Source organism: Alligator mississippiensis, chromosome 11, assembly GCF_030867095.1.
Source record: "Alligator mississippiensis isolate rAllMis1 chromosome 11, rAllMis1, whole genome shotgun sequence".
Taxonomy (NCBI): Eukaryota; Metazoa; Chordata; order Crocodylia; family Alligatoridae; genus Alligator; species Alligator mississippiensis.
The window spans coordinates 59,545,490-59,559,009 of NC_081834.1; the positions used below are offsets into that span (position 1 = coordinate 59,545,490).

Genomic DNA, 13,520 nt, shown 5'->3' on the forward strand with positions numbered 1-13,520 from the left:
AGGTCCGCGCCCACAAGATGAGCCTGAGCTACAGGCTAGATGCCCCCGGCGGGCCAGCTCAGGAGGGGCCGCCCACAGGGGGCTCCCGGGGGACACGGAAGGGGGTGAAGGGTCAGGCGAAGGCAGGGACATCTGAGCAGTCAGATGTCGGGTTCTAGATGAAATAAGATTGGAAGAGGCTTGTGCTCTGTCTGTCTGTCTATATATTTGGAAAGCTTATGCTCTCTATGCATATTTGTCTTATTTAATTAGTTGATAAAGGTGCAACTCTACCTTGCTTTATTACTGAAGGAATCAATGGCCCATTTTTCCAGGCACTGCGTGGCATCCTGCTTACGCTGCACAGCGGTACAGCCTCAGCATCTCCACCTCATCACATCGGCATGCTCCAAGGATGTGGCCTCCAGCAGGGCCGTAGCAAGGCGGGGGGCAAGTGGGGCGACTGCCCTGGGCGCCGAAGCGAAGGGGACGCCAAGGGGCGCTCCCCAGCTGCGGCGGGAGCAGGGCGGAGCCGTGAGGGTCTTATCTGGGGAGATGGGGATGGGAAGAGGGTGGCTTCTGCCGCTGCGTACACTCCTGGCAAGCATGGCCAGCTTGAATGCATCGAACTAATCCAATCTTCTTCTAAAAGCTAAGAAATATTGATGTGCTGATAGGAGAGCCATCAGGCATTGGAATAAGCTACCCATATTAGTCGTGGAGTCTAAGCAATCGAGCAATGACAGAGCCTGCAGTGGTATTAGCCCCCGCGGGAGCTGCCGCAGCATCTGGGAGCCCAGCCTGAGACACCCAGGGCTGGATGTGCAGGAGGGCCAAGCACCTCTGGTCTCCAGCAACTTCAGCTGGACCTGGGGCTGCTCAGCCCCTCTGGAGATTGGCTCTGGGATGAGGCAACACTTGGGGGCCCCAACGCCTCATGGGAACAGGCCCATCCATGGCTCATGGCACCACCCCCCCAACCCATATGATGTGGCCAGGTAGGTGGAGACAGGGCGGCTGTTCCTCCGGCACAGGACCAGGGGCAGGAGCAATGGCTCACGGCAGGAAGGGACCCTACAGGTGGCATCAACATGAAGATGCCTCTGGAGTTGGATCAGTGAGGAGGGAATTGGCGTTCCACCATTCAATGATATTAGGGATTAATAACGCAAGTCTAAGATTACAGAAACTACCGTTAACTTTGAATTCAAGATCAATTAATGTATCCTACCCTAACATTACCTCAAAGAATTCAACCTAGACCACTGTTAGGGGATCAAGTACCATTGATTATATGTTCATTAAAGCTTTTGACAGTACAGATGGAATTAAACTTTGGGAGAAATTGTTGAATTATGGGATTGACCCTTCTCTTTTGCACCTGCTGATAGAATATTACAAAGATACATGGGTCCAAGTTAGCAGGGGCCTGAGGGTCAAACTTGCACAGAAATTTCAGCTACAGAAGGGGGTTGGTTAGACAAGGATGTATTTCGGCCCCTTCGTTACATGAATGACATTATCAGAAACATGCAGGATGCTCATTTTCACCCCCCAAAATTACTAGTAATTCCAAATCCTGTTTTGATGTACGTGGATGACACCATTACATTGTCAAGAACCCCCATTGGGTTACAGAGAGCAATTACAACTTTTCAGTATCTTCTGTGGACAGAACAATTTAAAGATAAATTATGATAAACCCAAAATAATGTCTTGGGGAAGCTGTTTGATGCAATAACCGTGGAACACGCGGGGAAGTGAACTCAAAGTTGTTAAAACCTATGGGTACTTGGGTACGAGGTTTACAGTTTTTCCATCATGGAAACAAACACCACGTTCAGTCGTTTAGAACTGAGGCAGCCCAACCAGTCGTGGCTATAAAGAAACTGTATGAGACCACAGCAGGAGGATCATCAGTCTAAGATCCTGTATTAGCATATCAAGTCAAAGTTGAATCTCAGATCCTATATGGTGCTGAAGTATGGGGTTACGCTGCCAGTAACCATGTAGACATATCTCAGAATAAGTTTCTTGGAGCTCTTTTGGGTCTTCCTCCAACTCTCTTTTGAGATTAGAGATGGGATTAGATTCTACAATCTAAGAATTGGGCGGGGGGGGGCGGGGAAGGTATTTACAGCTGGATCTCAACAATAAATGGTGATCCTCTTTGACTAGACTCAGGACTGAAGAGCTGCCTACAACTGTTTTGGCTGAGTGTCCACTTCCCATTCCAAGAGCCCAACTCCACTAGGAGCTCTGGAAGCGATCCATTAGGTTTTAAAATGTTCTTCATATGACAACGTATGGAGAAAGTATCTATCACCATTCTTGCAGAAATACTTTTCAAACAGAGAGAAATTAATCTGACTTTTCCAGCAAACAGATCTATACTTAGTAAGCCGTCTTGCAATTTTTGCTTATAAGGCTACAGCGATCAGAGCTAAACGTTCTTTACTGTTGATGAGGCTGATAGTAAAATCAAATACAGTGATAAAGTGTGAGTCAATTGTAGGCCTATCTATAACATTTTTATAGATTCATGACCTGATTTATCACTATATTTCTATTCGATTACGTTAATGTCCGGAGTATGAATAATAAACGTTTATTTCCAATGGTTAGCTATATTTTATTATTACATTTGTATTCGTTATTTTTTGCTTCAATTTATTTTTTATTATGGTTGCATGTTTCTCATGTTTTTGGGAGCGTGGCTTTCAACCACAATCCTTAATAAATTTAATTGAAGTTGAATTGATCTGTAAGGAGGGCCCACAGCTCATGTCTGAGGGTTTGTGCTGCTCCTGCCCTGCCAGTATCACCCACTGCATGAGGGGTTATGGGGTAGGGGCACGTGTTGCTTCCCTGCTGGCTCTGCAGAAGAGCCGCTCCCTTCGCATAAAGCGGGTCCTGAGAGCTACTTCCCCATCCATCAGCTCCACTCCCATCCCACCCAGGCATTTCAGGGTTTAGTCACCCTCCAGGAGACCAATGTAAGTGGGAGGGGCTAGCCTAATGCCACAGCCCTTCTGCGAGGCAGCCACAGACCACAGGGCCCCTGAGAGCACCTCGAAGTACTTGCTGCCTTAGGGCATGCACAGAGGAAACAAAAGTTCCCATTTACATCAACGCAGCTCCGTTTGTTTGCATGACCCAGGATTTTCCGTTTCTTTAAAGTCCATTTAGCACCTTAAAATAACACTACTCAGAGCCTGACTCCAAAGACTTGGAACTAATCCCCTTCGCCACGAGGGGGTGCTGCGTTCGGCCTCTGGTGTCCCGGTACGTTCTTTTTTACTCTTATCGATAAGTATGAGAAGTTAAGCGCAAGAAAAACATAATAATAAGTTTTCTGCAAGTAGTTTCAAACTTTGGAGGGAGGGAGCAGTTACATGACTCCCTTCAATACTGCAACCTGAACTTCAGCACGTTCCCTTTCAGAGCCACGACCAGAAGTCCAAGGGCAGCAAGACGCTGCCTGCCAGACCCGACACCCAGGCTATGCAGCATCCCAGGTGGGTTTTTTTCCTTGACACCCACATTGTTTGTTAACTGCTGCCTAGGGCTTCACGGCCCAATACCGACTGCAGCCTAAACTCTGGTCTTCTTGACAGGTCAAATCTCTGCCGCTCATTGACCCCGACCGCGCTATTCTCTGTCCTTCGAAGCTTCACCGCTACCCCCGACACACGCCTGTAGTCCTCGTCTTCACGGTGTTTGTGTCGGGTCTCTCATCGTACCAGTCCCTCGCACTAATCAAGCACGCCAGTCTGCGTTGCCCGTTCCCCCTAAACCCGAGAGATGGCGAGGCCACAAGGCTGGCAGGAGCCAACAGCTCTTGGAATCTGGCAGCCTTTCTGAGCACGTCCGCTGCCCTTGCACACCCCAACAACCGGGTATTTCCACAGCACTGAACTAAACCCACGGCTCTCCAGTTTCCTAGACGTCAGGCGTCCCTTTCGGCGCCCCTCAGAAACTGCCCATTTCACCCGAGTGGGTTTTTTTGTCACAAATCATTTTTGCCCCGTCGCAAAGCGCTGAGAAAGCCCCCAACACCGCAAGGCTTTGAACTCTGTTGATTCCTGTATGAAAGCCCCCACGTTTCTCCTCTGGTGAATCAGGCGTGCACGCCGAACAGGGCTAAGCACTACCCGGCACGCGCAGCACCCGCGAAAGCGACACCCCAGACGCTGCACGCCCCAATCGAAACAGAAAGCCTTCGTTTGGGAATCAGGGCCGGAAGCCAGCAGGTCCCAACACCACCCCTCCTCTTTCAAGCCCCTTGCACAAGTATCTGCCAGCTCCTTGCTGCAGTTTTCACTAAACACAGTGTTATCTTTAGCCCGTCATTCGGCTAATCTCTGCCTTCGCACCTAACACCTAGACACGTCCCTTTTCCTTTTCTAACACATATAACACCGCATTAATCTGCTTCTAGCCGCCCAGCCCTAACCCCGCCGACCAAACCACCCAACCGCGTCACACGGAATGGCACCCAACAGCCGCCAACAGTCGCATTTAAGAGCTCGGAGCCTCGACGGGCGTCCGGCGGAGCCAATCGGCCGCCGCCGCGCCGCGCCGCTCCTCCAATGGGAAGCGGCGTAGCGAGAGGAAGCGCTCGCCCCTTCCTTGGCCCCGCCCCGCCGGCCGCGGGGGGCGTGTCCTGGGCGAGGGGGCGCGGCGCGCCATGGCATGGAGGCTCAGTGCGCGCCCGGCCGCTGAGCAGCGCGGAGCTCCGGCCGGCGGCGGCGGCCCAGGTCTCCCTGCCCGCGCGGGCTCGGCCGTGGAGGTGATGAAGCGCGTGGTGCTGGAGCTGAGGAACCGCGCGCCCGAGAAGGTGAGCTCGGGGCCGCCACGTCGCGGCGGTGCCCGGCGCTGCGCGTGCCCCGACCCGGCATGGAGCAGCCCCGGGCCCCAAAACACCCCTCCTCGGCGTGCTCCTTACTACGCAGTTGTGCCTTGTGGTGCGTTCTCCTAATTATTCACCTCCTGACCGCGTATTATTATTATCATTATTATTATTGCAACGATCAGATTGTTTTTGGACGGGCCAAAGGCTTTTTCTGCCCCCTGCGCTGCTTGTAGAAAAGTGAAGGAGGGCTGGAAGCCCCTGCGCGGGGCACGGGCTCGCTGCGCTCGCTGCTGCGGGCATCTGTTCTCGTTGTTCGGCTGATTTTCGGGGAATTAGGAACTTGCTTTTCTTTTCCGCCTCCCCCTTTTTCCTTGGGTGATCTCCGAGTCTGGGTCCTCCCCCGCGATGCGCCCGCCATCAGTTTCTCGGTTGTGTTTGGGGGTGAGTTTTGGGGGGGGAGGTGTTAAAGTAACTTGAAACAAATGAGCAGCTCGTGCCCACCAAAATAACTCAGAAGTCGCCAGTGAACAAGTGACTTTTTTAGTCCTCTCTACAGATGAATCTTTCAGAGCTGAACTTCCCAGACTGGTGTTGCGTTTAATCCTTTTTGTTTGCAGCCGGATTGGTAAAATAGCAACTGTGGTCAACCCACCGTTGGGGACATGGAGGACGGACAAGCAGAAAATGGATTTTTCCCTACAGGACGTTCAGCGACACCGAGTAAATGCATCTAGAATGAAGAAGCAAATGCTTCAGTCTGGTGCATTATTAACCTATGGTACTCCCTGCCTCAATATTTTGAGGGTCAAAGCTATAGGGTTTGCAAGAGGATTTGGTGCTTTTTTCTGGCAAGCGAGGCTATACCCCCTTATTTTAAATAGTGAATGGGAATATAAACCCTCATCTGGGCATGAAGCAACCATTAAGTGATGGCTCTGGAAGGAAACTATATGCGTAGGTCATTCTGTAATTGCCTAGTTGGCTTCTGGCTCCTTGCTTCTTCTGATGCATCTGTTCCGGCTTTCATCAGAACCAGGACCGTGGGTTTTTGTCCGGCCCTGTAAAGGACTGCGATTGTGAACTCTGTCTTGGTGGTTGTGCTTTCTGAAGCCAGCATGTTAACAGAAATAAATTAAGTTTTTATCTTCTGGTTCTCTGTGATGGTGCTTCATACTCTGTTTACTTCCTCTCAAGGTTGATATGGTCGATGAGTTCAGACAACTCAAGTTCAGGTCGTCCCAGATGACAAGTAAAGCCTGTCGTCAGGCTGCTGGTTTGACCCGAATTGCTTGCTTGGTTGAGGGTCCCTATTAAAGTAATAAGTGACGTTCTGTTTTGTTTCAAGGTGACAGAGTTAGTGCTTGATAACTGCTGATCCAGCAATGGCGAAATTGAAGGTCTGAATGACTCCTTTAGAGAGCTGGAGTTTCTCAGCATGGCCAACGTAGAGCTGACATCCCTGGCCAAGCTCCCCACCTTGAGTAAGCTCCGAAAGGTATGCATCTTCAGACAAAAACCCATCGGTTCTCTCCTGCCAAAGTTGTATACCTTGAAACACAGCAACAGTTAAACTACTTGCGTATTTCCATAGTCACAGTCACGTTTGCATCTCATTGAAATGTTTTCCTAAACATTGCGAACTTAAGAATTAAGTCTTTAAGACCCTGAATGTAATTAAAGCTGGTTTCAAACATTAATGAGCCAAAGTACTGAAAAAGCATCACTTGAAAACTGTTAACGATGGCCATCCCAGTCTGTTGTAAAGAGAGGGGGTCGGGAGCAGTCGCATTAGGTGAAGTGCTGAGAACACTGAAATCGTTGTTCGTTACCTGTAAGGAACCAGTTTCAACCTAGTCTGTTGACCTAAAGCCTGTACGAAGATCCAATGCTATGTTGCACATCTCCATGTAAAAAATAAAGCCTGGAAATATTTTAAGTTTGCACCATAGTAAGTATGCTAACTGAACAGTTGGGATCGGTGAGATCACTTGCCGACTTACAGTAGAACATGCTTGAGTGTCTGTCGGCACCCAAGTATGAAACTAGTTAATGAATTATCACTATCAAGCGCAGGCGTGAAGAGCTTCTGAAATAAATGTTAGGCTCTAAAGAGACGTACATGTGATCAACATGGGTTGCTATGTTTTTAACCAGATTTCATTTTATGCAAGTAACCTGAGGTTTTATGGGCTGTGCAGGAAGTCAATAGTCTTGTGATGCATTTGTTCTTTCAATAAAATACAGGCTCTTGATTTTGATAGCAATCAAACCAACCATCTAATTATCCAACTTTTGTGCGCTGTAGCTGGAATTGAGCGACGACGTCATTTCGGGAGGCCTAGAGGTCCTGGCAGGAAGATGTCCAAATCTCACACCTCTAAATCTAAGTGGCAACAAAATCAAAGATCTCAGCACTGTGGAAGCCCTTGTAAGTACAAAGTCAGATTCTTAGAATATTGCAATGTGTTAAAGAAGTCAGAATCTTTCTAGCATTATAAAAGAGAAATAACAATAATTTTATCATTGAATGCAAATGTAAAGTTTGTAAGTGCCTGACGATAGAAGGTCATTGCAATTAGAAGGGATAAGTACAACAAACACAGTTGAAATAGGAAATCAATAAAACACAAAAAGATAATAAACAAGATGGCTTTAGTGTGACATTCAACAGAACTGAACAGTATGCAAAAAGTAAAACTCTCACTATTTCCCAAGCCTTGGGTAGCTTTTTGTTGCCAGTTCTGGCAACATTTGAATCTTCTTTTTTCTGAATTTCTGTATCCCCCTTAGGCCAGTATTGATTACTCCTATTGCAATAAATGCATCATCCGATGGTTCATTAGAGACAGACTTGTAAAGACACTGTAGTAATCAATTTTGTGTCAGCCGTGGGGTTTACAGGAGGAGATGTATTCAAACTTGTGGTCTGTCAGCGATAGTTCTGTATTCCCCCGTATTTGTTTTCAGTGGTTAAAACGCATTAAAAGACACCGTGATTTCTTTAATAACAACCGATTTCTGCGGAAAAAGAAGTGAAACTGCTTGGTTAGTAAATGAAAGGTATCCACAAGACCATTTTTAACAAGTGGTTTGTGGCCTAGTAAAAACAGTTCACAAATTTTTAATTAAGTTTTTGGAAGCAAGGTGCTAATCTTTATGATTAATTTTGCTGTTCTTATTACTAAACACAGGCTAAACAAGTGTTTTAGAAACTTGGTAATGATAGTCTGCCTTGCATCTCACTGGTTCGAGTTGTCACAGAGATAAAATTGTTTCTATTTAAGTTAATTATACTTGTTGCATACTTGTTTAAGTGCCAAAACTACCCTCTGAAAGTGGTGTCTCTTATACATGGCCCCCAAAACCGCAATTTCTTAGTATCACTGAAGTATTGAAAAGAACACCTCAAACAGCTAATGATTATAATGGGCTACAAAACCCAGATCTCCTACTCCCTAAGCAGGATTACCTCTATCAGCACATCCCATAGCTGCCCCATTCAGGCCATGGAAAGCTGTCTCTCCACCAGGCATGGTAGGATTGGTGCTGGGACAGTTGGCTGTGCTGACCCCAGAGAATGGGAGAGCCCTGGGTGATTTATAGGATCATATGGGGCTTCCAGAAACAAAGACATACATCTTAATGGGAAGTAACCTGGGTCACAGCTATTTCAAAAGCAAGTGTAGAGGGAGAGGTGGTATCTCTGGTCTTACGGGGAAGGAACTTTGACTGTCAGCACCAAGACTTCTTAAATGAACTCTGGACAATGGGGAACAGCAAAGGAGAAGAGAAGGTAGTAGGTATGCGTAGTAAAATCAATGACATTTAGGAGGCAACAGTCCAGTACTTGGAGGTACCAAATAGTTATTTCATCTCAGTGAGTCATTTTTCATTCATTTTCAGCAAAATCTCAAAAACTTGAAGAGCCTGGACTTGTTCAACTGTGATGTCACAAACCTGGAGGATTACAGGGAAAGCGTTTTTGAGCTGCTTCAACAGATCGCCTACCTAGATGGGTTTGATCAGAAAGATAATGAGGCCCCTGACTCGGAAGACGAGGATGATGAAGGTAACTTCTCTAAACATGCAGTCATGAGTTATGCCATTCAGTCGGTATCTAAATATAAAATTGGAACTAGAGTGACTGTGCAACTGCTGGAGCACAAATCAGCTACATTTTTGAAGTGTAGGCCAGTATCAAATACTGCTTCTGTTGAGTAATGAGGGCGGGGGGAATGCGCTTGAAAAAAGTGTAGTCATGGGTGCTGTGCACAGTTAAAGGAGAGTTGCACGTAGGAAAACATGAGTACAAATCTTTTTACTGAGACATAACTATATAAAAGCAGTCATTTTATTGCTGATACCAAAAGCTTTTGCTTTTTTTTGTACCCGTCATTTTCATATTTGATTCTGTAGCTCATTCGGTTTTTAGAAGCTTATTTAAGATGAGTTTACAAACGAGCCTTTGAGGTTTAAGTGAAGCTGTAAGGAATTAATTACCTGCCTTTCAGAAGGGGATGAGGAGGATGAAGAAGATGAAGATGAAGCTGGTCCACCAGGAGAATACGAAGAAGATGAAGATGATGCGGGTTCAGATTTGGGGGAGGGTGAAGAGGAGGAAGAAGTTGGTCTTTTATACCTGATGATGAAGGAGATCCAGGTAGGACTTTCCCTTTTCTACTGTAAGACTTAGGATTTCCTTGACACTGTCTGATTATACATGTGTAATAATTTAAACTTCTGTAAGCAGAACCGTGTAAATCCACTATCAGATGTGAGCCATAGGCTACTTTAGAGAGAGACCTTTTACTATCAAAAAAGTGCGTTGCAGTAGGAGAGCCACTTCTCTTTGGTGTTCTGCATTGTCTTGCTCAGTGAAATGCTTCAAGGTTCATTACTGCGCTGCCTTGAAGAATTAGTGTTGTTATCTACCAGGACACCAGGTCAGATTTTGAGGAGAAAAACCCCCTTCCAAAGCTAAAAACGAAATCTCATTTGAGGATCTGAGTAAGAACTTGGCAGTAATTCTTTGAGAAAATGAATGAACACTTGATTGGTGGGGGTGGCAATATTGGTAGAAACCTCAATATACTTAGTGGCTTCTGTGTACGGCGGCTGCCAGGAGGTGAAGAACTGCAGCATGGGCTAAAGAAATTGGGAACTAAAGTACTCCTAATGTTACCACAACACAGCTTGGTAACAGAGGAAGGACTCCTTTCATTTGTTGTTGATGGGGAGTAGGCAGTAGCCAACATTAAGCGCACACGGTTCAGCAAGTCCCGTCTTAACAATTTCAGTATATTTTGGAAAGGGAAAATGAGGACTGGAATCAGCATAATTATACACCAGCTAAACCTGAACTTGAAGAAATACAGCAAAAGCACATCCTAAATTTACATGTCGGTTAAAGATGAAATTCCAGAATGAATTGCTAAATGCCTTTCAACTTTTACCAGATGTTGTAAAGCATTTCATTTGGCAGATAATATATTTGCAAAGATATTTACCTATATGCAAAAAAAGCTTTAGTTTGTCCTCAGTTCCTGCTATTGCACTTATACTACTGGAGATCTTGGTGTATGTGTGTAACATTTCTAGGATTTCATGTAGCCAAGTGGCCTAAATTTGTCCAGTTACCCCATTTATAAAGCAACTTTTGTTTTGTTTCGAAACAAAACAGCTCTGGATGTATAAACTCTTTTTTCTCCCTTCTTGTTTGACTTCCGTTACCGACAAAAAGGGTTCTTCTCAGCTGTTGCTGTTGTGGGCCACTGAATTTTGTAATGCTCTTCTTGAGACATTTTCACAGCTAGTTGGCATAATCATTAGGTCAGAAGTAACAGCAGAAAAAGACTCTAATAAAAGACTCCAGCCTTGGTTTTGTACATCTTTGCTAACCTGATAAGTGTAATACAGTAAATTGGGACTCTGGTCTGTACAAATGTCTAGTAATAAAAACAAATTAAACATGATCTTTAAACCTCAAAGTGCTGTTTTAATCTTCTGCAAAGCACATGTCATTACAACCTAAGCATACGGTAGTTTTTAAAAAATCTCTTAATATTCTGTATCTTGAAGGATGAAGATGATGATGACGATTACGTCGAAGAAGGTGGCGATGAGGGGGAAGAAGGCAGGTTCTGCAAAGCGTGAAAGCTGTTTGTTTTGTTTTTTTAAACAACATGTCCATTCTTTTGGCATCTGTAAATTAGCAAATCTCAGCTCGCTGCCATTGTCAGCTTATGGCACATCTGTTCAGCTCATCTGTTTAACACCACGTAACCCTTGGATGAAATGGGCAAAAAAAATCTTTTACGTTTAAAGGTGTACTTGGTAGTCCTGTTTGTCTGAGACATAAAGACATACCAAAAACTAGAACTCTTGGTTTCAAAATGATACCTTTTATTAGACCAACTGGGAAATGGCATTTTCTCCCAAATGGGGAGAACCTTGTTGGGGAACTGGACACAGGGTCCAGTGTGTCATTAATCAATGCCAGCCTTGTGTCACCTGCAGCTATAATCCTGGGGAGGACCCTTACCATTCAAGGGGTGGGGTGCCCACCATTTGAGGTACCTGTAACACGTCCCTACATCGAGCGGAGAGGCTGTGGGCTGTGCATAGACGCGAGTGTGCTGGAAGGGGTTCCTGTCCCCATCCTGGCGGGACGTGATATTATGGAGCTAGAATACCTGCCCAGGGAGGAGGGTCACCTCCTAGAGCTAGAGCCAGAGTCCTACCGTGTTAATGTGGTGACCCGTGAACAGAGCGGAAAGGCTAAGGCGGGAGGAGTGGAAACTTCCCAGGGCCTGGTCACCCAATTGGCTACAGAGGCAGAGGGGGAGGAAGGAGAGACTCTGACTCCCTCTGACTGCAACCAGCCCCTGGCCATTGAGGAAACCAGCGACCTGGAGGTGGGGTTAAGTGACAGTCCCGGGGAGGAGTCTGGCCAGTCAGTGGCAGAGGAAACAGACTCTTGGGGAGAAGTTGGAGGACGCCCCTGAGGGTGGGGGTGCACTACTTACAGGAGCACCTGAGCTCCCTGCTGGTTGCTTAGCGGGGCAGGAGGAGTTCACGCAGGAGGTTCTGGCGGACCCCAGCTTGGAGGAACTCCGGCAGAGGGCTCAGGAGTCGGAGACAGAGTTCACCCCAGAAAAGAGGGAACAGGTGGTCTGGGACAAGCGACTCCTTTATCGGTCGTGGATACCGAAGAACCTGGCCAAGACCTGGGAGCCCTCTTGCCAGCTCGTAGTACCTCGAAAGTTCAGGCAACAGTTGCTTTCCTCAGTTCGTGATTAAGCTTGTGCCGGTTGCATGGGCAGGGAGCGGACGCGCCAGCGGCTGCAGGCGAACTTCTCTTGGCCCAGGATTGCCCAGAACGTGACGGACTACTGCAAATCCTGTGAGACGTGTCAGCGGACAGGCAAGAGTGGGGGCAAACAGAGCTCCCCTACAGCCTCTCCTGATCATCGAACAACCTTCCTACAGAGTGGGTATAGACATTGTGGTCCCGCGGAGACATCGGACCCACAGAGGGAAGAAATCCTGACTCTGGTGGACTTTAGGACACGGTACCCGGTGGCAGTTGCCTTAACCTCCACTGAGGCACCAGTAGTTGCGAATGCCCTGACTAACATCTTCTTCCAGCTGGGTTTCCCCTCCGAGATCCTGACTGACTGGGGTGGGAACTTCCTGGCCGAGGTGATGAAGTGCTTGTGGGAGTGCTGTGGGGTGAAACACCTTAAGACCACAGCCTACCATCCTCAGACAAATGGGCTGATGGAAAGGTTTAATGGGACCTTGAATGGGATGCTAAAGGCCTAGGTGGCCTCTAATCCCAATGACTGGGATGAGAAACTGCCGCATCTGCTCTTTGCCTACCGGGAGGTGCCCCAGGAGTCCACTGGGTTCTCGCCATTCGAGTTGATGTTTGGGAGGCGAGTTCAAGGTCCCCCCGACTCGGTGAGAGAGGAGTGGAAAGGGAAGATCCCTTCCACAAAGACTTGTGGTGGAGCATGTGCTTAACTTTTGTCAGAAACTGACTGACATGATGAAGGTGGCACGAGACTCCCTGGCCCAGGCGCAGGAGAAGCAGAGTGTCTGGTATGAGAAAAAGGCTCGCTTGCGTACCTTCGAGCGAGGCGACAAGGTCATGATGTTCCTGCCACTAAAAGCGCACAAGCTGCAAGTGGCCTGGGAGGGTCCCCAGGTCATCCTGGACAGGCTGGAGGATGTGAGTTATGTGGGAAGCAAGAGCAGGTCACACAAGACGCCTAAGGTAGTGCATGTGAACATGCTGAAACCCTACATCGACCGAGGGGAGACGGTGTTCTGGGTTTCCCCAGCTGACAGCTCACCCGAGGACCCGGAGGAGCCGGTTATGCATGGTGACTGGGATGAAGAGGCAAGGATAGAGGAACTCCACCGGCCGGATCATCTGCTGTCCCAGGACAAAGACAAGCTGCTCACTGTACTCAAGGACTACGAGACAGTGTTCTCCAACAAACCAGGTAAAACGCACCTGGCCGTGCACGCGATAGACACAGGTAGTCATCGCCCTATCCAATCCCGACCCTACACAATCAATGCCAGGGTGATGGAGGAGATAAAGCGGGAACTTGCACAGATGAGGGAGTTAGGGGTGATCCGGCCTTCAACGAGTCCCTGGGCCAGCCCGGTGGAACTC

The 13,520-nt window shown here is 47.5% G+C and overlaps 1 protein-coding gene across 3 annotated transcripts; it reads left to right on the forward strand.

The window, feature by feature from the left end:
• The first annotated feature begins 4,687 nt into the window (after positions 1–4,687).
• Positions 4,688–11,212, forward strand: LOC132244149 (acidic leucine-rich nuclear phosphoprotein 32 family member E-like). Of its 3 annotated transcripts, none has more exons than XM_059715192.1 (6): positions 4,688–4,819; positions 6,180–6,329; positions 7,140–7,262; positions 8,738–8,903; positions 9,346–9,494; positions 10,913–11,212. In XM_059715192.1, exons 2-6 carry the CDS (start codon positions 6,270–6,272, stop codon positions 10,985–10,987), a joined length of 573 nt encoding a protein of 190 aa, XP_059571175.1. In that variant the 5' UTR covers positions 4,688–4,819; positions 6,180–6,269; the 3' UTR covers positions 10,988–11,212. The 3 variants fall into 3 exon arrangements, with proteins under 3 accessions (XP_059571175.1, XP_059571177.1, XP_059571176.1); XM_059715194.1 differs by lacking the exon at positions 4,688–4,819 and adding an exon at positions 4,860–4,946; XM_059715193.1 differs by lacking the exon at positions 4,688–4,819 and adding an exon at positions 5,121–5,275.
• Positions 11,213–13,520: the final 2,308 nt, after the last annotated feature.